This window comes from Micropterus salmoides, unplaced genomic scaffold (genome assembly GCF_014851395.1).
Source record: "Micropterus salmoides isolate LMB-PRFRI ecotype aquatic unplaced genomic scaffold, ASM1485139v1 Ms_hic_scaffold_5, whole genome shotgun sequence".
NCBI classification, from domain to species: domain Eukaryota; kingdom Metazoa; phylum Chordata; class Actinopteri; order Centrarchiformes; family Centrarchidae; genus Micropterus; species Micropterus salmoides.
Genome location: NW_024044237.1, coordinates 36,124,645 through 36,147,878, shown reverse-complemented (window position 1 = coordinate 36,147,878; position 23,234 = coordinate 36,124,645). Strand labels below are relative to the sequence as shown.

The following is a 23,234-nucleotide window of genomic DNA, read 5'->3' as shown; positions in this document are numbered from 1 at the left end:
AGAAAGTGTGGAGGGCAGGAAGTGGATATTTGGTTTTCTGAGGGCGACCGGATTAGATAGGCGGATTTAGTATGAATGGAAGCAAAGGGTAAATAAAGCCTGAAGGTGGCAATAATGCAACTCAATGGATGCCAGCTGCTGTAAAAACCCAAAGAAGAAGAAGAACAGAAGGATAATAAAAATTATAGGGAAAGGAGCAGGCTGGAGGAAATTATTATAGACTAAGAGTAGATCACACAGGACTGAGTGGCACCTTGTTTTTATTGGGGAAAAGGAAGAGTGAAAAGTGTGAAAAGTGTGGGGTTTAAGAAAATGTTGAACATGTCATTTTGCACTGCGTATTGTTTGAGTTGGAAAGACAGATATTTCAAGACAGGGTTCAGGAAGCAGGGCGGGACTGGAATCTGATGGGGGTGTTGGGAACAGAAGGAGAAGAAAAGGGTGTAAGAATCACCCGGAAGGCATTATTTAAATTTCTTAAAGACACTGGGCTGGTGAGCAGAATATGAGAGCTCCTTATTGAGGTTGATAGCTGAGTGATGTGATGTTACAGACTCCAGTACAGCAGGGGGCGCTAGTTGCTCCATCTGGCTGCAAGTCGCCCGGAAAAAGAAGAAGAAGAAGAAGAAGAAGAAGCTGCTTCTTGTGATGTTAGCTTGTGAAAAAGCAGCTCGACTCTTTTCTTCGCTAAAAACAACGTTTTCCCTCGTGGACTTTTTGCTTCGTGTGTGTATCAGCGGGTGAAACTGAAGGTGAGCCCGCCGCGGGAGGCCTCTCCCTGTGCGCTGTTAGCCGCCAGCTAAGTTAGCTCGGTGAGCTAATGCTGCTAGCCGCCAGCTAAGTTAGCTCGGTGAGCTAATGCTGCTAGCCGCCAGCTAAGTTAGCTCGGTGAGCTAATGCTGTTAGCCGGATTGTGACCCAGGCTAATGGCTGTTTTTCTGTTTAACGACATAAATAAAGTGACGCAGAGGCTCAGCTGCGGCCTTTAGCTGCTCACCAACACAATCTGCGGTTTGTCGACGCTAAGCTAACGGCAGCTAACGTGTTTATTGATCGTAGTGTTTGTCTTGTTGTGTAAGTCCTCCACTCACCTACGAGGAAGAATTCAGATCCTTTACTGCAGTAAAAGTACTAATACAACACTGTAAACACTCTGGTAGTACAAGTACTGCATTGAAAAGTATGATCAGGTATTAAAATGCAGAATAAAACCTGTCCTGAGATTATTATTCCTCATTCATTGCTGTAAAGCAGGATTTTACTGCTGAGGTTGAACTATTTTGCATCAGACTGATGATTCTTTTCTTTCTGGATCAATCAGCTGATTATTTTCTCCATTAATTGTTTGTAACTCTTCTGTAAATGGTGAATGAGTGGTTAAAATAATCAAAAGGAAAAGCAGCAAATCTTCACATGAAAAATGACTTCAACGATCATCAGAATAGTTTCCAGTTAAAAGTCAACTAATGTACCAGCTGTATCTGTATAAACTGTTGGAGTTTAATTTATAACTAAACATCATCTTTTATAAACTCTTCATGTGTAAAACTCTGACTTTGTAAAGTAACTGAAGCTGTCAGATAAATGTGGTGAAGTAAAAAGTCCAACTTCTCCCTCTGAGACGGAGCAGGAGGAGAAAATACTCAGGTAAAGTACAAATACCTCTAATTTGTTCGGAAGTAGAGTACTTAAGTAAACGTACTTAGTTACTGTCCACCACTGTCAGTAACGTTAGTATTATAAAAGCCCATGAGGGCAGTGAAGTCCGGCTCATTCTTGATTAATATCGGCGCTCACGTTCAGATGCAGTTGCGGCTGCAGGAGTACGGACTCCACCTGTCAGACTCCTTGTTTACCTTTAACACCAGAAACCCAGTGCTGCTGTGCTGCCTCAGCTTTGCTGCGTGTTAATTAGTAATAATTACTGGACACTCTCCTCGAGCCCACTGAATGTCTTGTTTTGTCCGACCAGCAGTCCAAACCCCAGAGATATTCTGAGAAAACGAGTTCTTCATTGGTGAATTATGTTTATTAATTTTCCTACCATTGACTGATGAATCACCAGTTGTTTCAGTACAGGAGGCCTCAGGAGGCATCGGACCCCTCCATTCCCAGCTAGGACCCCCTGAAACCTCAGAATCAAAGTTTTGGTGGGTCTCAGGGTAACTCAGCTCATTACCTTCTACGTGGTGATGGAGCGATTAATCAGGCCGATACCTGCACACAGGTGGCGTCAGTGAGCTGCTGGTGAATGATGTCAGCGCTCCCCCTCGTGAGTTTTGGTTAGTTTGGAGGCCTAAATGTGCGTTCAGACCATCGCATCACACACAATGCCAAAAACGAGAATAATCAACCCGCCGTTACTACAGCGGTGTGAACCAAAAGTAAACATTTAGTTGTAATGAACTGATCCAAATTATGTTGAAATAACAACAACATGATGTCGATTTGTTAAACACATGAATTCATGCTTTGTCAGGTCTGACAGCAGGACATCCATCCATCGTCAACCTCTTATCCTGCGTACAGGGTCGCAGGGGGGGGGCTGGAGCCAATCCCAGCTGACATCGGGCGAAAGGCGGGACAACAACTTTTAAAATGCTTGTTTTCTGAGTGGAGTTTGGCTCAGTCGGGGCTATGCTAACTTGTTCACGGTAAAGTACAGACACACATTTTCTGAACTTAACAGGCAGTTGAACTTCCTCGCTTACTTTAATATGAAGGATTAGCATCACAGAGCTCTGGGGGCCCACTGACCTGACAACAACAGCGCAAGTCGGAAACACGGCGGCTCGCTGCTGAGAAGCTCGAGTAAAGTTAAATCAACGTTTTAATCCCAAAAATGAAAGTAAAAACTTAATTTAATTAAAGTTAACTGTGAGCTCCTCCTGCCTTCACACGGCTCCGTTAGCAGGACAGAATCCAGTCAGACTGCGGCGCTGTCCCCGTCACTCAGCAGCTGTCTGCTGGCACTCTCAACACTGATAGGCCGCAGCGACGCAATCACGGAAGTTTGTTTCTCGAGCTGGAAAATCGCTTCTTTGCAGCGACTTTGAACGTAACTCGCTTCGCCTGGCAGCAGACGCGACGTGAATCAGGGCCAGAATTTATTTAGAGGCTGATTGCAGGTTCTGGGACGCAGACAGTTTTGTGGCCAGTGCTGATATTAATATGTGAGAGAAACCTGGTGATATCAGCTGATACACAAAACATGACGATGTCTGTTTTAATGTAAATGAAACGTGTAATATTCTGAGCTGCAGAGACGTCGGCCGGCTTCTAACAACATGTGATATCTTAACGTTTCAGACAAAACAAGACATTTGATTTATTTTTATTTGTTTGCTTTGGTCACGTTGGTGAGATGTTTAGTAAAAGTTCTTTTCTGACTCCTCAGTTTTCTTTCCGGCATGTCTCAGATGTTGCACAGCTTCATCCCTTCAGACCTGACCTGGTCTGTGTTTTAATGCTCAGCTGAACCGTCCTCAACTTTTCCGCCAGATTTTACATCTCCTGTCTTCCCTGATACCTTCTGTCTGCAGGAAACGCCCCGAGCGTTTCTCCTCCCATCATGTCTCACAACTACCCGTACAGACAGCCGCCGCCTGACTCCGATCTCAGACCTGATCCTGGACCTTACAGTTCTTCCGACCGCCGCCACGCCTCGTCAGACCGTGACTTTTTCAGGGCGCCTCAGGAGTCTTTCTCTTCGCCCTACTCGTCCTCTTCGTCCTCCAGAGGAGCTCAGTGGTCGCAGGACGGTGCTCTCAACATCCTGAGCAGCTGCGGTCTGGAGCCCGGCGACCTGGCTCTGCTGGCCGAGCTGCCCGAGGACGTCCTGACCGTCGAGTCCCTGCCTCATGTCCTCAATCAGATCAAAGGAAAGAGGGGGACCATCAAACCTTTCCCTCCCAACGCTCTGTCTTCTTCCTCCTCCTCTTATACCCCCAGCTCCGCCCGCCGCACCTCCGTCAGCCCCTCCACCAGCGACTGGGACCATCACCGCAGCCAGCTGGTCCGGTATCCGCTGGACCGGGTATCACCCAGTCCTCTTCCTTTTGAACAGGATCTGGACCTGGACCGCTGGGGAAATCCCAGGACCTGCAGCGCTGCCAGAGCCGACCCACCATCATCATCTTCATCCAGCTACGTGGTGGACTTCCACAGACCAGGGCCCTCTGAGTATGGTAAGGCAGTCAGAGAGGCTGGTCGGGTGTCCTCTCAAGACTACAACCACAGACCAGGGCCCTCTGAGTTTGGTAAGACGGGCAGAGATGCCAGTCCTGTTTCCTCTCGGGACCAGCCCTCTTTCAGCTCGGCAGAAAGAGGCACGGGAAATCCTTCTTCCCATTTCTCTCAGCCTGGACCAGCTGGTCACATGTCAGCCCCTCCTCCTGAAGACTACCATCTGAACACCTGTGGGAGGCACCGGGAGTCTCAGACCTCTTCCATCAGGAGCTGGCCCTCCGCCTCGATGCCCTCCAGGAAAGAAGCACGGGACTTCCACGGGACTTCTCCGACGGTGTTCCCGTACTCGTGCTCTCTATGTGATATCATTGTGATGTCAGAGAAGGTAAGTACACCTGTCCTCCTCAAAGCAGTCTCACTTTATTGTCAGACTTGTTGCTGCAGAGCGATGATGAAATTCTTTTTGTTGAAGCAGTTCAGCGCATGTGGTTGAAGTCGCTTTGGAGTGAAGCGTCAGATAAATAAATGTGACGACGGCAGCGTCGTTTGTGGCTGTCGGGTAGAAACAGTAAAGTGTGACAGAATCATTTGATGCTTCTTGTTTTTTGTGTTTCAGGTGTGGATTAAACACATAAACGGCACTCAGCATGCAGACGGACAGCTCAGCCTGCTGCAACAGTACGTTTCTTTATCCACTTTCTCTCCTGATTACGAACGGCAGGCATGCAAACTCATCGGGGGGTTGAAATGTCATTGCATTAAAATTCAAACATGAAACTTAAACAGCTGATGTTTTGAGGCGGCAGGGACAGACAAACACTTACCTGCCAGCCGAGCCGGCTAAATGATAACCGTGTGGCTCTTCTAGACTTTCCAAAGGTTATCGACCAAGTGGATCAGAGTCATGATTGTGCCGCTGGCTGGGCCGCTAGTATATTTGGCTTGAAAGTACGAAGCACTTGGTGAAGGCTGGGAGGAAACGGGATGCTGCCAATCCATACAGGTTTACAAAGTGCTGCAAAAGGAAAAAAAACACAGATGTTTCTGGAACAGTTCAAACAGAAGACCGCGCCAACCAATCAATCATCTATACGAGTCACATAAATGGCATATTTTGGATTCTAAACGCCAAAAGGGGACAAGTTTGCATCCCAGATGGGGGTTTAAGAGCACTTTTAAACAGATGATTCAAACTATTTCAGCTTCAGAAACCTCCTCCATTTGAGATTATCTTGTTGTCCAAAAGCCAAAGAGGTTCAGAAAAACACCAAAAACCTCTCATAAGAGGCTGAAACCAGAGAATCTTGGAAAGTCATTGAAACGATGAATTTATTATCAAAATCGTTGCTGATTATTTTCATGTCATTCAATTAATCCGCTCTCATGTCTGTACGGTGGATTTGAAGCTACAGCCAACAGCTGGTTAGCTTAGCTTAGCACAAAGACAGGAAATGGCGAGACAGCTAGCCTGGCTCAGTCCAGAGGGGAGAATAAACCAGTTAAAAATGAGTTTGGATGTAAGTGTTGAACTTTTTAGTGTCTTGATGTGTTTTGGTGTTCGTAACTCTTTCACATCTCTTCTGCAGGTTTCCTGACTGGGACTGTCGCATGGAGACAGTCAACAGGTGAGTGTCACACATAATTTACATTTATTCATTTCGCTTTTATCCAAAACGACTTACAACTGTTATATATGTCAGAGGTCGCTAAGTGTCTTTCTCAGGGACACAACGGTGGATGTGTCACAGTGGGAATCGAGAAATACTGAACCTCAAATTGAGAAAGGGCTGGAGAAAGTCCTTTGGTCCGGACTTTTCAGTTTAAAGTAAAGTAACTGAGACCATTTCCATGGTGTAACGTTGCCATAACAGCGGTGCAGGGATTCCTCAAAACATGGTGGCGATGAAGAAACATTAGAAAACCGATGTTGAGTTACTACAACTAACAGAAACACGTTCCTCGTTCTGATCTTCCTGAGGCTGGTGTGGGGGACGGCAGCGGCGTCTTCTCTGGGATGCTTTTGCTTCATGTGTTCTGATGCTGTGAAGCCATTTCAAACCCACAGAGACCACGTTGTTGGTCTAAAATACTCAAAGTTTAGATGGCCGCAGGTTTTTAGGTGCAGCTTGTTCTTCGGGGAACCACTGCTGAGATTGGTTGCTGTGACGCGGCGATGCACATTATCCAGATCTCCTTACTTCAGCTGGTGACGTTGATCGCCCAAGACCTAAGCGAACATCAACAGTAGCAGGAACCTCAGCGTCACTGTAACAGAACCACAACAGTAGCAGGAACCTCAGCGTCACTGTGACAGAACCGCAACGGTAGCAGGAACCTCAGCGTCACTGTGACAGAACCGCAACGGTAGCAGGAACCTCAGCGTCACTGTGACAGAACCGCAACGGTAGCAGGAACCTCAGCGTCACTGTGACAGAACCGCAACGGTAGCAGGAACCTCAGCGTCACTGTGACAGAACCGCAACGGTAGCAGGAACCTTAGCGTCACTGTGACAGAACCGCAACGGTAGCAGGAACCTCAGCGTCACTGTGACAGAACCGCAACGGTAGCAGTTTCAGGATCAGACGCAGGAACCACACACAGTCGTCTACTCGTGTTTGTAGATTGTGGACATTATAACGGTTTCTCCTTTAGTTTTGAATTTTAATAAAAATGTTCTCAGCTGACAGACCAACATCTTAAATATTATCTGTTCTATCATTGAAGGGCCGACAGCCAATCAGAGAAGTGGAAGGTTGAAGGCAAACCTGGCCGGCAGCCCCAGACGTCCAATCGGAGCTCCAGTAAAGACACTTGATTGTTTTCTCAGAGGTCATGTTCTCCTCCTCCCTAAAGCTGCACTAACATCCGTTTCTTTCTGTGTGTTGAACAGAGTCGCAGGCAAATAAAACCCTCCAGAAGAAGGTAAAGACTCTAAGTCAGAACGCTGTAAAGTTTAGTTCAGCTGCTTCTGTACGAACGTAAATAATACGTTGTTTATTGTGTTTGTGTCAGACAGAGAAAAGTAAAGTGGTGTGCGTAAAGTTTCCGGCTCAGTCTGTGGACGAGACGTACCTGAGAAAACTGACAGAACCGTTCGGAAAGATCGTGAAGATCCTAATGTTCCCATCTTTAGTGAGTCAGCATGCTTCATCACACACAACCAAACTGAAGTATTTTATATATGTGTGTGTGTGTTATTGTTGTATAATTCTTCTCTTTGCTTTTTACTTTTTATCCTGAACTTTGGGTTTGATCATTTTCATGTTTCACATGTTGTCTTCACCACATTCATTCAAGTAGAAAGACTGTTGTTGTGTTTATAAATCTGGAATTACGCTGCACATTAGATCCAATTCCACTTCTTTCCAAACCCACACAGAACAGGGTGTTCTAGTTAACTGGAGGTCAGCTGATTGGTCGGTTCCACTCCTGTCGGGAGGCAGATTTGAAATGTAGAGTGATGTTAACATCATGCAAGTTGTACATAAAAGCATGGAAGAATTAAGTGTCCTCAAGACATTTGCCTTCGTGCAGCGCAGTGAAGCATCACTCCAGCATAGAACACGTGCAGTTTTTCCACTCGTGGTGTTAAAGGATCAATCTGTTGTGAACCCTGCAGGCGTTTGTGGAGCTGGGCTCTGTCGATCAGGCGAAGGACTTGGTGAAGTTTCACGTTAACTATCCTCCAACTGTGAACGGAGAGCAGATGGAGTTCAGCATCTCCAGCACCTTCGGCTTCCTCCAGGTAGGGATTCATCCAACCAGCAGCTCGTGCTACAACGGGTATCAAGTTCCACGTAGGGATGTAAAACAACAGTAAGGATGGTAGCGGGACAGGAGTGGGATGTGGATAATAGGACTAGTAATATTAACTGGAGCAGTGGGTGGAGCTTGATAGCTGAACGCTCTGGCTCCCATTCTTCTTCTGGAGACTCTGGGAACCACAGGTGCATTCTGGGAGCGCAGTGCTCCGGTGGGGCAGTAAGGTACTATGAGCTCTTAGAAGTCCTCTGATGGTGTTTCCTGTCTCCTCACAGAGTTCTCGGGTGGTGAGTTTCTCTCCGGTTCCAACAGGAGAGGACTGCCAATCAGATCTGTTCACCATCATCAAACGCTTCGGCACTCCTCTCTACAGCCTGTTCCTGCCGTCTAAGGTGAGATACACCAAACTGTTCTGGTACTGGTCACTCTGAGGGCGGTGTCACACCTGCCTCAGTTAGTCCGGTCGAATCGTACTAGAGTTCGTTCTCCCCCTCGGTGCGGTTCGTTTGGGCAGGTGTGAACGCTGCAGTGCGCAACAAAAGCGGACGCTTTCAAACGAACTCTGGTGCGGTTCACTTGTGGTGCGAAAGCAAACGAACCAACCTCAGGATTTTATGATAGCAGAGATGTGATCTGAGCTTTATCTCCAAAGTTAAACCACTAATAAATCCATCTGCTGCTGCGTTCAGCGATCTGATAATTGATCTGTATAAGCCGCACTGTGTTTATGAAAATCTTTTAGCAGCATATACTTGTCAGCGCAGGTATTTTCCCTGATTAATAGGTTAAAATGTTAAAAAGGAGGGCCAGTACTCGTTTACACTGTCAGTCCATAAAACATGTGTGACCGCGATCCCACAGCATACTGAAGGCTAATAAGCCGAATTATTACTGTACACGCCCTGTTTTTACGTTATTATTCATACCAGGCTCTGCGGTCGGCCTGACATTACTAATCATGCTTATAATAAATGATCACTTCGTGAACTCTTTGCGATTCAGATCAGAAGCGTTAAAGTGCTGCAAAAACGTCTGTCAGTCACCGGAGTTTGATTTCCCCACGTGGGTCCTGATGATGCAGGATGACAGTCGCCAAAGCTGTCCAATCAACAAGTTACCTGAACGTCTGCGTGACCTCATGGTTACTTCTCTGGATCGTTTGTGAAACTGCAGTGTGAACACGAACCGGACCGGAACATTTATTTCACTTGGTCCGGACCAAATGAGCCGGACTACAGGTGTGAAAGCGCCCTGAGGCTCTGGCTTTTGAATTTTCCATGACATGATGTTTCAGCCCAATGAGAGACGAAGCTGAACCAACCAGAGCAGCAGCTGTCGCTTATTTTAGTAAATGAGTATTCTACAGATCGTTTCACCAAGTCCCCGGATCAGAAATGCTTTTCTCTGTAACGTTCCGACCCAAACTCACAGACTAACCAGTCGGAGAACAACAAACATGTTTCTACACAAATCTGAGCCGTACCTTAGCTAGCCTTCATCTCAGCTGGCAGCCATGATTTCGGTTAACTGCTAACGTTAGCTTGTTTGGGGTCCGCTCCGTGGACTGGATGCTGGACCGGGTCTTTCTGCTCAGATGCTGAAGCCGTTCTGTTGTGGTCGGCTGGTTCTGGACTCGCTGTCCAGAGCTGCTGTTTCCTGTTGGCTTCTAATGATCCCAGACTTTCTCTCTGTAATAACCGTCCGTGTGAAACACTGCGTGTATATATTAGGGCTGAAACGATTCATCGATTAAATCGAGGTGGGGGAAGAAAACAGCGAGGGATGAAGAAGCAAGTGTCCAAAGTCTGGGATTATATCAAGATAAAGAAAACACCAACTCTGTAATGTTACCGTCCGTCCGCCGTAAAACCAAACTTATGTCGCCTCGGCAACAGCACGACGGCAGCTGATCAGCAAACAGCAACTTTAGCATTTAACTGGAATCATGATTGATTGATTGAGTTGAAGCCAAAGTAAGACCTCAGCTGAAAATGTGACCACGTGCGTTTGTTGTTCTCCTTTTTGGGCCGCGAGTTGTGACCTCACAGTCAGGAGTTAACTGGATGTCGGGAGCTTCACCTTTTAACTCACCTGCAGCTCTATGTAGGTCAGATGATCCCTGCTACCTGCGTGTGCTCATCCATCCTTTCACCCACATTCTTTGTCTTTATAACTGTAATTTTTGTAAAATTGTAACAGCTGTTTCCTGTGCAGGATCGCTCATTTCCTGTTTCACATTTCACGTGTGTTCTCTTGACAAAACGTGGTTTGGAGACCAGCGTCGGGTGACACAGTCTGTCCGCTCGTGTAGCGTGTGACCCCGTCACCGATCAGTCACGTCGTGTGAACGCCACAACGACTTGCAGACTGCCGTCACATGTAGGCAAGTTGCGTGGACGTCACGACCATCGGCCGACGCTGACAGCCGTTTGTAAAGCAGCTGTCTGGTTGTTTGCTTTATGACACACTATGAATTTCCGAAAGGACTAATAAATATCTATCACCTATAAACGCGCACAGCTGATCCCGTTACGGGGGGGCGCCGCCAAGCAAAAGTACTTCTTAAACGACGCATCGATGATTCGTTGAAATAATCTATAGAAGCTTCGAACACTAAAATCATCGTTAGCTGCAGCCCTAGTATTTAGTTATATGGATTAAACGAAGCTTTCAATGAACGAGTAAAACCTGCAAGACCTCAGAATGAGTGTGACTCGAGGCGGGAACACACATTGAGTGTGATTTGGCGACTGATGTGACCAAGTTGGACCGGTCTGTTCCAGTCTGGGTCTGTTGGTGTTGACTGATAAAATCATACTGAGCTGCAACATCAGTTTTATTTTTATTTTTCAGGCGTTCATAGAGATGAAAAATACTCCTGATGCTCAGAAGATGGTGGATTATTATTCCTCCAACCCTCTGAAGATCAATAACGACGTCATCAACGTTTCCTTCTCTGTAGAATACAAGAGCCTCATGTGAGTACAATGGACCGGGTTTATCAGCTGGTCTGTGGCTTATGGATCGGTACTAATATTTCCTGTCATGTCCTGCAGGCGGGTCGCAGCGTCTAAGAGGTACGAAGAGGAAAGCTGCTCAACCAAGAGGACGAGGAGTTCGAGCCTGGACAAAGAAGACAAGACGGCAGAGACCAAGAGGCGGAGGGGGGAGGAGGAGGAGGAGGAGGAGGAGGGAGTGAAATCCAGCAGAACCAGAACCAGGTCTGAATCCGGAGAAAAGTCCACTAAAGAAAATCCAGCTAGATCCAGGTCCCGAGAAAAGTCCACTAAAGAAAATCCAGCTAGAACCAGTTCTGACCCCGGAGAAAAGTCCACTAAAGAGAAACCGGCTAGATCCAAGTCCAGAGAAAAGTCCACTAAAGAGAAAACGACCAAAACCAGTTCTGACCCTGGAGAAAAGTCCACTAAAGAGAAAACGAACAAAACCAGTTCTGACCCCGGAGAAAAGTCCACTAAAGACAAACCAGATAGAACCAGGTCCAAGTCCAGAGAAAAGTCTACTAAAGAGGAAACAACCAGAACAAGGTCCAGCTCCACAGAAAAGTCCACTGAAGAGAAAAGGTCTAGAACCAGTTCTGAATCCGGAGAAAAATCTAGAGAAAGGTCCAGCAGACAGAAGAGGTCCAGGTCCAGAGAGAAAGGCAGCAGAGACGAGAGGACCAGAACCAGGTCCAGGTCCAGAGAGAAAGGCAGCAGAGACGAGAGGACCAGAACCAGGTCCAGGTCCAGAGAGAATGGCAGCAGATACGAGAGGACCAGAACCAGGTCCAGGTCCAGAGAGAAAGGCAGCAGAGACGAGAGGACCAGAACCAGGTCCAGGTCCAGAGAAAAGTCGGTACCAGAGAAAACGGAGACGACCGGTAAGAAAACGCCACGAGTGAACAGCTGTTTGTTTCTTCCACATGGTGTCATGTATATTCTGCACAACACCAGCGTGAAACAGAGTTAAACAAGCAGTCGGTCGGAAGCTTTGTGGTTCGCTGCTCGAAACTTTAATTGTCGTCGAACCAGACGCCAAGATTCTTTGCAACAGGTTTGATATGATCCACTAGGAGATGGCCTTATTTGCTTTGCCATTTGACCTGGATCTCTGTTTCTATTTCAGCTCAACTCGCCTCCCTTTTAGTCCGCCGTCCTCCATTTTCCAGTGCAAAATGACCTAATGTTCAACGCGACCTGCACACCGGATGTCTCTTGAGTGACATGTCAGCATTACTCAGAATGTAAAGACCGAGTCGTGGAACGTAAATCTCACAGCTGTGGTTTCCTCTGGACCAGAGAGCTCTATGAGCTGACTGGCTGGCCGGCGCTTGCAGAGCTTCTCAACGGCGAAAAAGTTTGAGCACATTTCCGATTTCATAAAACTGCCAATATTCTAAATCTACACAGTTAATTATTCGTCTGAAAACTTCTTAGAAGTGGATTTAGTGGTTGTAATGGGAATTCCAAACATACTGCATGTAACCCTGGACAGGTTCACGTGTGATGTGTAAACGCAACAGCAGAAATCTCTCTGTTCTCTGTGTTATCCAGACTTCAGGGTCTCTGTGGGATGATGTGACTGACCCTAAAGCTGGATAAATAACAGGCTCACTCAGTCGAGTCCTTCTGCAGAAGACTTGAATAAAGTTCACAGAAAGACAAAGAGTTCGTCTGAGCTGCTCATTTGGAAAAACTCGGATTGCCATCACAATTTTGGCGTTGTCGGCTCATCACGCGCGTGAGAGGACTCAGCTGACAACATTCATGAAAGTACTAGAGTCAGGAAATCACTGTTGGAAGTGGATTTCCTTTAGGTCTGGGGCCTTACTGGTGCACAGGGTTCTCTTTTGGGTCTGGGACCCTTAATAAAGAGAGAGGAGTGGGTCACAGGACTCAGTACAAAATTTATGTAAAAAGGGTTTTTACTAAGGGAATCCAAAGTGAATATACGGTATTGTTGGATGCTGAATGTGTTTGCTGCTGACTGAATGGGGGGAAAAAGTGAGTGAGATCTGAAAACAGCCTCGTGTGAACGGCTTGTTAATGAGGAAGGGAAAAAAACAACGTAGGGATGTAAAACAAAGACTTTTTTAAACAGAATAAAAAGCTTTTCCATGGTAGAGAGTTATTGAGGGGAAAAACTCAAAATTACAGATCTGTCCACAGTCTTTTCCCAAGCAGACGGCTCCAAGGTCCTTACAATTGTAAGACAAAACAAAATTGTAAAATATAAAACACTGTCTGGCACAAACAATGATGGTACAGTGAATTAGTGACGATTCTCTCTGACCTGGTGCAACTTTTCCGGTTTAAGTACAAACTCAGCATCCCAGGGTCTATGGATCTGACGGGCAGGTAGATCAGTGTGTCGTCAGCGTAAACATGAAAAGAGACACGATTGCTGTGTCTCAACTCGCTTGGTGCGTTCATTTTGACAGGGTAGCGTCTCAAATCAAACACTGCTGTTGTGCACTAACTGGAAATGACTTATCGCAGCAATCCCCCCAGCACAGCTCCAAAATAACAGCCTTAATAATAATAAAAAATAAAGTAAGGACAGTCCCCTTTTCATACTATTTTCTTTTGTTTGTTTATTTATTTTTTAAGTTTCACAAGCCAAGAATTTTCTGTACATCAGGAGCCAGATGTCTCTTTATTTAAACTACTCAAATGTGATGACTGAAAAACAGCAGTTCGAACATTAAAACTATCTGTCACCCGTGTTTTCCTCTGTCGTTGTTGCTGTGGCGTTCTGTGTGACGGCGGGAGCAGTGGGCTCGGTGAGCAGGTCGGCGCGAGCTTCCCCCGCCGCCACTCGCGGAGCTCCTCAACTCCGAAAACATTCAAGCACATTTGCAAGCACAAAACTGTCAATATTCGAAATCTACACATTTGATTTCACGCCTCAATACTTCTCAGAGTGTTCGAGTCAGTGTTCGTTCTGTTGTCGGCCTCTCTCTCTGCTGCTTTACGCTTCTCCTGTGCTGTGCTCTCAGTGCGACGCCCTCAAAATATAAGTATGGAAGTGCGAGAGAGAGACAGCAGAAGTCTTTGTCGTCGTCCGACCGGCGGCTCAGGACACCAGCGTACTCAGGCTGCTGTCGGTCACTAAGCATGAAACCTCCACGCTGATTGTCATCTCTCCGCAGACACAGAGTCCAGGACTGATCCTGATCCAGCTCCTGCCACAGACTCCAGACCTGAACCTGTAGACAAAGAACAAACTGAAGAGGAAGCAGAGTGAGTTTCTCATGTATTAAAATCAATAGAAGTCCTGAGACGGCAGCAGCTGGACTGACTAAAACAAGTGAAAATGTGACTCGTGCAGGTCGTCTGCAGAGGAGAGCGACATCGAGGGGATGGAGGTGATCGGAGAGGATGGAGAGAATCTGGAGGATGCCGACGTGGAAGAGGAGGAGGAGGAGGAAGACGACAAGATGGAGGAAGCTGCAGAGAGAACAGACTCACCTGAAGAAGGTAGAAATAAAAAAAAAAGCTGAGCTGTTTGTGGAAAAGAGAAAGTGAAAACTGCGACAAAGAAACTCTTCTGTCTGTTTCAGATCAAGAGAAGGAGGTGAAGGACGGAGAGGCTGATGATCAGGAGCAGCAGGAGGAGAAGATGGTGGTGAAGGAGGAGCCGGAGAAACCGGTGGTGAAGGAGGAGGAGCAGGAGAAACCGGTGGTGAAGGAGGAGGAGCAGGAGAAACCGGTGGTGAAGGAGGAGGAGCAGGAGAAACCTGTGGTGAAGGAGGAGGAGCAGGAGGAAGAATCAGAATCCAGCAGAGGAGCAGAGGAGACGTCAGAGACTCGGCTGGAGGACGACGAGGTGGAGACGCACTTTAATAAATTCTCATTCTTTAAGATGAAAAATAAAAGTTTCAGGTGATTCGAGCAGAGAACAGCCGGCAGGTTCTGCTCTGTTTGGGTTCCTGACCTCACTGTGATGTCTGCAGACAGGGCTGTGCGATATGACCATATCTAGCGTTTACAATTCTGCTCTGATCGTTTATAACGTTGTGTCGCAAATTCCACACTTTTTGGCATCCATCGATCAGTGAGATTCATCATGAGACCAGCCGACACCTCAGACCAAACGCAAATTTAATCCTCGCTTGAGTTTTATCGCTGGACTGCTGCCGAGCGTTCACACACAATGCGATAATGGGAATAAACCCACGGTGCTACAGCGCTATGAAACCAAAGTCAACATTTAGCTGGGATTTAATTCGAATAAACGGAGGTGATGCTGATTTGTTAAACATATGAATTCATGCTCTGTCAGCAGGACTTGTTTGTTTTCTGAATGGAGTCAGGGCTACGCTATGCTAACTCGTTCACAGTAAAGTACGACAGCTGGGATCAAGTAACAGACACATATTCTCACCAGGTAGTTCCTGGTGACTTACTCGCTTTCTTTTCTCCCAGCAGCCTCCAGTTTTGTCTGGTTTTTGTATAAATATGAAGAGGCACAGAGCATAAAGCTCGCTGCTGAGAAGCTCGAGTGAAGATAAATTGATTAAAGAAAAGAGTTAATTTAATAAAAGCTTTTAGCTCCTCCTGTCGGTAAACGGCTCCGTTATCAGAGCACAATCTGGTCAGACTGCTGGTGTTTGTGTTCAAAGCTCCGGCGCCGCCCCCCCCCCCTCCACAGTCGCTCAAAGCAGCTCCAAAGCGATTTACAATTGACCCTTCGCTAAGCCACGCCCCAAATACACGACTGGCCAATCCCAGCGCAGTATAGCACTCTCTCTAACTGAGGTCCGACACTTTCACGGCTCCAGTGACTCTAATGCAGAAAGAGTTGTTTTCTAGTTTTTTCTGGCTGTATTTTTCTAAGATCTGGTCAAACGCTGTTTCTGCAGCATCTTGTAATATTTACAGCAGCTACCCAGAGAGGCTGAAAGGAGAAGGACGATTTATTCTCTATTCAAAACCTGAAATAAATCCAGAAACATGTCGGCTGTGGATCGTTCCTGATGTTAGTTAGCTGACGCTGGCTAACTTATTGCTGAATTTAACGTAATAAAGTCCTGCAGACCAGCTGTACAGGAACACTGTTGATCCTTAATATCGTTGTCTTTTGTCTCAATCGTCGGTGGTTCACTGTACTGTGTCATCGTCAGGTTTTAGCTTGTACCTTTACATTTTTTTCACGTCAGTCTGAGTCAGTTTGACAGCCTGAATACAACCTTCAAATGTTTAATGCAACTGCAAAACGGGCTGCTTCTTCCTGAGATCGCTTTTTCCAGCACATTTGACACTATTTCCGGGTCTCTCACACCAAAGGCATGTGTCTTATCCACTACGCCATCACCGCCCAGCCTGCAGAGACTCTGTCGAGATATAAAGAGTTGAGGCTGAGATATGAACGAAACTGTGAAACAAATGTTTATACACAAGGAGGTGATCAATAATTATCAGGTCCTGGTCTGACCAGTCTCTGTCCTGCTGCGTCTCCAGGAGGAACCGGATTTCCCAGTAGACCTGGAGAACTGCATCACTCTGGATGAGCTGGAAGAGGACCAGTCTGATGACCAAGGTAAACCCTGAGAGTCTTGGATGACGACTAAATCTAATCTTTTTAAATTCAGCCTCTAAAGACATTAAAATTCTCATTCCTGTTTGAATTTGCAGAAGAAGTCGTCAGAGAGGAACGCGAGGTGAGGAAGGAGATTTTTTATTAATGACACAGTTCTGTCGTCAGACATGTTCTTATATGTTGTTGTTGTTTGTTGCCAGCGTCGGTCCACCCGAGTGATTTACTTCAGAAACCTCCCGCTGCGTTTCTTCACCGACGTCGAGTTCATCGACCTGGTGAAAGAATTTGGGACGCCGGTGCGCTACATCATGGCCAGCCATCGCCAGAAGGTCAGTGTCCCGCCATCACCCCGACGAAGCAGAGGAGTTCTCCTTCACGGACTTGGTGACTGGATGACATCTCTTCACCTTTGTGTGTTTCAGGGTTTCATCGAGATGTCGACTTCTTCAGAGGCTCAGAGAGCCGTTAAACAGCTAACCTCTAAACCTGTCATCTTCAACTCCTCCAGACTCGTGATCCAGATCTCCAACAAATACAAAAGACTCATCAACGGGTCAGAGTCTAAAACTGTCTCCTCTTTGTTCCTGTTCACCTGTCTGCCAGATCTCTGCGATCGTGTACCTGAATCCCTGTGAATCCCTGTCTTCATAGGTGGGCAGTTCAGACGGCCAAGGACTCAGCCGAGGGGAAGAGAAGCGAGCGCAGGAGGAGCGAGAGACGGAACAGGGACGAGTCCAACAGGAAGTCCTCGAAGAAGACTCCAGAGAAAGAGGCAACGTCCAAAACAGCCAGCCAGAAAGACTCTGCATCTTCAAAGACTCTAGAGAAAGAGTCAGTATCTAAAAGGACTCTAGAGAAAGAGGCAACGTCCAAAACAGCCAGCCAGAAAGAGTCAGTATCTAAAAGGACTCTAGAGAAAGAGTCAGTATCTAAAAGGACTCCAGAGAAAGACTCTGCATCTACAAAGACTCTAGAGAAAGACTCTGCATCTACAAAGACTCTAGAGAAAGACTCTGCATCTACAAAGACTCTAGAGAAAGAGTCAGTATCTAAAAGGACTCCAGAGAAAGACTCTGCATCTTCAAAGACTCTAGAGAAAGACTCTGCATCTTCAAAGACTCTAGAGAAAGACTCTGCATCTTCAAAGACTCTAGAGAAAGACTCTGCATCTTCAAAGACTCTAGAGAAAGACTCTGCATCTACAAAGACTCTAGAGAAAGACTCTGCATCTACAAAGACTCTAGAGAAAGACTCTGCAACTACAAAGACTCTAGAGAAAGACTCTGCATCTTCAAAGACTCTAGAGAAAGACTCTGCATCTTCAAAGACTCTAGAGAAAGACTCTGCATCTACAAAGACTCTAGAGAAAGACTCTGCATCTTCAAAGACTTTAGAGAAAGACTCTGCAACTACAAAGACTCTAGAGAAAGACTCTGCAACTACAAAGACTCTAGAGAAACAGACAACGTCCAAAACAGCCAGCCAGAAAGAGTTGTCATCTTCAAAGACTCTAGAAAAAGACTCTGCATCTAAAAAGACTCTAGAAAAAGACTCTGCATGTCAAAAGACTCTAGAGAAAGACTCTGCATCTACAAAGACTCTAGAGAAAGACTCTGCATCTACAAAGACTTTAGAGAAAGAGACAACGTCCAAAACAGCCAGCCAGAAAGAGTTGTCATCTTCAAAGACTCTAGAGAAAGACTCTGCATCTACAAAGACTCTAGAGAAAGACTCTGCATCTACAAAGACTCTAGAGAAAGAGACAACGTCCAAAACAGCCAGCCAGAAAGAGTTGTCATCTTCAAAGACTCTAGAGAAAGAGTTAGTATCTAAAAGGACTCTAGAGAAAGACTCTGCAACTACAAAGACTCTAGAGAAAGACTCTGCAACTACAAAGACTTTAGAGAAAGACTCTGCAACTACAAAGACTCTAGAGAAAGACTCTGCAACTACAAAGACTTTAGAGAAAGACTCTGCAACTACAAAGACTCTAGAGAAAGACTCTGCAACTACAAAGACTTTAGAGAAAGACTCTGCAACTACAAAGACTCTAGAGAAAGACTCTGCAACTACAAAGACTCTAGAGAAAGAGTCAGCCAGCAAGAGGTCTTCAGATAAGGACTCTGTGTCCAGAAAACATCTAGAGGAGTCATCAGAAAAAAAGACTCCAGAGAAAGAGTCAACATCCAAAACAGCCAGTAAGAAATCTTTAGAAAAGGAAAAAACCAGAACGTCCATAAGACATCCAGAGAAGTCAAAAGTAAAAAAGGAATCCGTTGCCAAAAACACGCCGGAAAAGAAGTCCAGAACAACACCAGAGACGGAGTTGGCCAAGAAAAAGGAGTCCAATACAGCATCTAAGAAGAGTCCAGAAAGAGAGTCGTGTGACAAAAAGAGTCAAGAAAAAGACGACCAGAAGACGTCCAGGACACCGGGGGAGGAGGAGGACGCTGGCGAAGCTGCCGGTAAAAAGAGTCCAGAAAAGGAGTCGTTGCCTCAAACAAGTCAAGAAAACAAGACATTAAAAAGGAAAAGGACTCGTGAAAATGACTCGGCGTCTGAGAAAAAAGAAAAGAAGAAGAAAGAGTCTGTGAGTGATGACATAAAACAGGAGGCTGTAGAAGAAGAAACGTTACAGATCAAGATGGAAGAATCAGAGGAGGAGACGTCTGAACCGGGACTGAAGGATCAACCAGACTCAAAACCACAAACTGAACAGGTAGTTGCAGACAGTGATCGTACTGACCGTGTTGTTATGGTGGTGATGATGGTGTCAATAGTTTGAGTGGTGATAGTAAGATAACTGGGCTTGACATTAACTCTGAACTTTGCTGCTTTTCCAGAGTTACTGGCCACATTTCTGTTATCAATATAACAATATATTTCCCGTACTCATGCCTTATATTCAGTAATCTAGAAATATGATTTCAGACACCCCTAAAATGGACCGTACCATTTCCTAACCTTGACATTATAAATGTCTTGTCCGCCTGCATCACTCGCAGCAGCTCTAATCCACCACGTGCCGGTGGAGACGCTGCAGGTTAATGTCAGCAGTTAGCTATCTAACTTCTTAAACACACTAAACTTTCCCGCCTTCAGAGTTTAGTAATCAGCATTTATTTGACTTTAAAGAGCTGTCTGACGTTAGCTAGCTGAGAACCCACCCTGCCATTTCACCACTACATCATCTCATATTTTATGTAATTGTTGGCCAACACGGGTGCTCAGTCGTGAGCAGTGAAACTGAGGATTAGTTATTGTAGATACATAGTTAATCAATACAGAGTTTATGGTTTCATTTAAAGTATTTTGTGAGTCTTTTTACAATAAGCACAATATTTGTTTTCATTCTGGAATTCAGGAGTTTTTTTGTTCCCATTCAACATGAGCAGGAGGAAAAGAGATATTTGCTAAAAGTTTAAACTTGAAATGCAAAGAGTTAGGAATTAGAGATGACACTGCAGACTGGATTTTATGATAGAGTCTGTGGTTCTGGTTCAGCATTGTGTGGGTCTGGTTTGAGCGGCCATGGACGGTCTGACCTGCTGTACTGGGTTTTCTTATTGATCATAAGTGTCATTTAGACTGGGGACGCTGGGGACACGTCATCCCCACTTCTTGAAAGCACTTGCTAAAATATTTCTGAAAATTATCTTTGCAACAAGAAATGTTAAATAACATATATTCTATGAGAAAGGTTGACTTGCACAAAAGGAAAACATGAAATGCAATGTAAATATAGAAGAAACAGATCCGCATTGTCCAAAACAAAACACTAAACAAGCTACTGCCTTATATTTAGATTTTACATTTACTCATGTGGCAGACGCTTTTATCCAAAGAGACTTAGATTTGAGGACCAACAAACAATCATCAACAGAGCATCAACTACAGATCTACAACTGACAAAACATACTAGTAAGAGCTCATAGTTAGCATCACATCGGTGGGGGAAAGAAGTGAGTTAATAAAAAGTGCAATCAATACAAGATAATTGTAGAGGATAGAAGAAGAAGTGCATGTTAGAGGTTGGGGGCTAGAGGTGTTATCAGAGGAAGTGTTCTCGGAAGAGATGAGTTTTCAAGAGCGTCTTGAAGTTAGAGAAGGACGCCCCCGCTCTGATGGCGTGCGGTAGCTCGTTCCACCATCGTGGACCCACCCACCATTAGGTAGATGGTGCAGAAAATCTCTCCAGAATGCAGCAGATTAAGAGTTTAATGCTCAGAATCTTCTGGAGGAGGATCCCCCCCCCCCCCCAATTCAAATACCGTTTCATTATTGAATATTTCTTCTAAATAGCATTGGAGTGTTGTCGTGTTGTTTGGTCACACCCTAATCTGAACCCACCGCTCGTTGACTGATGAGGTTCTGTGTGAAAACATGCCGTCTGTTAAGAGAAACGTAAAAAGAGCAGCTTCCTTTTGTGTGGAATAAAAGTGCTGCGTGGGTGTAAAATATTAATGAAAAGATAAAAACAAATCATTTATTTTTAACAGCAGTGAAGGCTGGAACACAGTAGAAAAAGGATCTGCGTTAGAAACGCCTCCATCGGTTTTGTGCACTTTGGATTGTTTGTTCTGACCGGATTCATGTTTCTCACCATGAAGCTCTGAGCAACTGGAGAGACGAGCACACGGGTCTTTAGAACGCCGGTGGCAGTGATGACATGTTGATGATGGCGTTGTTCGTTCGAGTGACGATGGGACCAGGTGGGTCCGGAGACTCGTCCTGGTGTGAGTGAAGACGCACACCTCGAGGTGTCCGCAGTAGTTCTTAATGCTGATTCTGGGGCGTTGTGAGGGAGTACTGCGTGTTTGCAGTAATCACAGAGGAAGTACTAGCAGCAGTACTTACAGAAACGTTCCGGTTCTGTTTCGGCCGGATCTCTCTGCACGCTGTGTGAACGCTCACTGATCTGTGGTCTGTCCTCAGAAACCTGATGATCGGCTGCAGGACTCTGAGGTGCAAGTGGAGCCACGATGCGGACCTGCAGGGGGCGCCGCCCAGCCGCAGAAACCCACCACACCTGTTGGTAAGACACTCGACTCTTCATCGCCAGCGTTGTTCACTCACATTGCATCACTTCCTGTTAGTATTTTAGTGCCTTTTTATCCTACACAGAAAAGCTCCAGTATTTGTACACGCTGCAGAGTATTAGTACACAGAACTCCCACGTAAATCCTCTGTATTTGGAAACGTGCGTTCGAGGTGTTGACATTATTTTGTCCACCCGTTTGTTTCTGATTGGAGCAGCAGCAGTGATGCGTTCACTGTCGCCTCACTGTGTTGTTTTTTTTCCCCTCCTGCAGGAACGGAGTTTGTTCGGCCGGTCGTCGGTTATTTCTGTAACTTGTGTCAGCTGATCTACGCCGACGAGGACGAAGCCAAACTGCAGCACTGCAGCAGCCTCGCACACTACAGGAAGTACCAGGTGATGTCATCGTTCAGCACCCGGGCTGCGGTCCAAAAGTCTATTTTTTTTTTTGCTCAGGAAGGTTCTGAGGCGCCGTCCACACCGCCGCGTTTTCGTTCTGAAAACGCTGCCAAGCCCGTTTTTCATTTTAAAACTCCGGGTAGCGTTTTAGAGCGGACGGGCAAAAACGGAGGACTTTAGAAACGATGACGCAGACGCTCGGCTCTCTGATTGGCTCTCATCAGGCATGCAGAGCAGGAACACGATGCTGCGGACAGAGTTTTTTACTTGGTATTTTTATTATTATAATCTGTACTGTGCAAAAAACACTCACACTTGTACTCTGCACGTCGCCGTATTTACTTTGCAACGACTCCCAGTCTGTTCTCCGCCGCCACCGCCGCTTTTAACTCCCGTGTTCCCTTCAGTAACAGTCCCAGCTCCTTATTGGTCCATGCAAGATAAAATCTGGTTCTTTGTCTGAAGAACTTTATTCTTTCTTTTATCTTCTGTAACTACGGAACAGACCAGCTGCTTCATGTTTACACGCGCCCGCCCAGCTACCTGAACGGCCAATAGATGTGCGTTTCCAGTCGTTTTAATAGAGACGGCGATCAGCTGATACGCAGCGGCCGAAGTGTTTAAGCAGCTGCTTCCTTTCTTACCTCCTGTAGCGTAGGGAACACTGGACCATCCTTCACCACAGCAAAAGAGGCGATGCTGTCCCACAATTCCTTGTGACATTTAAAGTGGCGCAGCGTTGTAGTTTCACACGCAGACCCACGTAAAGGTAGAAACAGCAACACTTTATTTTACTCTTCCGTAAATAGATTCTTGTCAGATCACTTAGGAGGAAACATGAAAAACTAGCAAATGTAATTTCTAGTTCAATAACTGAAAACCGTCGGAACCCAGAAACTTTGTCTGAATATAATTTATTCTGTTGAACCTCACTTTTCTTCTTCATCTGTTCTAAAGTTTGTTTTTAGAGCTCAGCTTCTGATAAAAGAAAAGACCGTTCTGAGTCTCCAGGTTCTTTTTGGCAGTTCTCTCCCGTCAGCTGATTCTAACAGAAGCGTGTTTGTGTTGTTTTCCAGGAGAAGACGGGGAAAAACCCGTGGGCGCTGAGCTGAAGGCGAAACAGCAACAGACGCTGATTCATTTCAGCACTTTGTTGGGGTCATTTATTTAATTTGTCTGGACGACACTTTTGTTTCTTTGTGTTTCTTCTGTTCGTCTGGAAATCAGCTGCTTTTAGTTTTGTTCATGTTTTGATGGTCAAACTGTAAAATTACTTTCTAATAAACAAAAAAACCAAACAAGCCG

The 23,234-nt window shown here is 45.8% G+C and overlaps 1 protein-coding gene across 4 annotated transcripts in view; it reads left to right on the top strand.

Annotated features, from left to right (window-relative positions):
- Positions 1-599: 599 nt before the first annotated feature.
- The window catches only part of matr3l1.1 (matrin 3-like 1.1), a 35,248-nt gene continuing 12,613 nt past the window's right edge, over positions 600-23,234 (top strand). The window contains exons 1-22 of one of the 4 annotated variants that reach the window (XM_038699763.1): positions 600-752; positions 3,543-4,573; positions 4,805-4,866; positions 5,775-5,813; positions 6,914-6,990; positions 7,080-7,111; positions 7,202-7,321; positions 7,809-7,934; positions 8,227-8,343; positions 10,805-10,929; positions 11,008-11,646; positions 11,791-11,831; positions 14,103-14,193; positions 14,282-14,430; positions 14,514-14,779; positions 16,414-16,492; positions 16,588-16,613; positions 16,693-16,821; positions 16,915-17,045; positions 17,144-19,211; positions 21,428-21,527; positions 21,805-21,926. In XM_038699763.1, coding sequence (XP_038555691.1) covers positions 3,572-4,573; positions 4,805-4,866; positions 5,775-5,813; positions 6,914-6,990; positions 7,080-7,111; positions 7,202-7,321; positions 7,809-7,934; positions 8,227-8,343; positions 10,805-10,929; positions 11,008-11,646; positions 11,791-11,831; positions 14,103-14,193; positions 14,282-14,430; positions 14,514-14,779; positions 16,414-16,492; positions 16,588-16,613; positions 16,693-16,821; positions 16,915-17,045; positions 17,144-19,211; positions 21,428-21,527; positions 21,805-21,926 — 5,541 coding nt within the window. In that variant the 5' untranslated portion in view covers positions 600-752; positions 3,543-3,571. Of the gene's footprint in view, positions 753-3,542; positions 4,574-4,804; positions 4,867-5,774; positions 5,814-6,913; positions 6,991-7,079; positions 7,112-7,201; positions 7,322-7,808; positions 7,935-8,226; positions 8,344-10,804; positions 10,930-11,007; positions 11,832-14,102; positions 14,194-14,281; positions 14,431-14,513; positions 14,780-16,413; positions 16,493-16,587; positions 16,614-16,692; positions 16,822-16,914; positions 17,046-17,143; positions 19,212-21,427; positions 21,528-21,804; positions 21,927-23,005; positions 23,231-23,234 lie in introns of those variants that run through there. The other 3 variants (XM_038699762.1, XM_038699761.1, XM_038699764.1) reach the window with 3 other exon arrangements.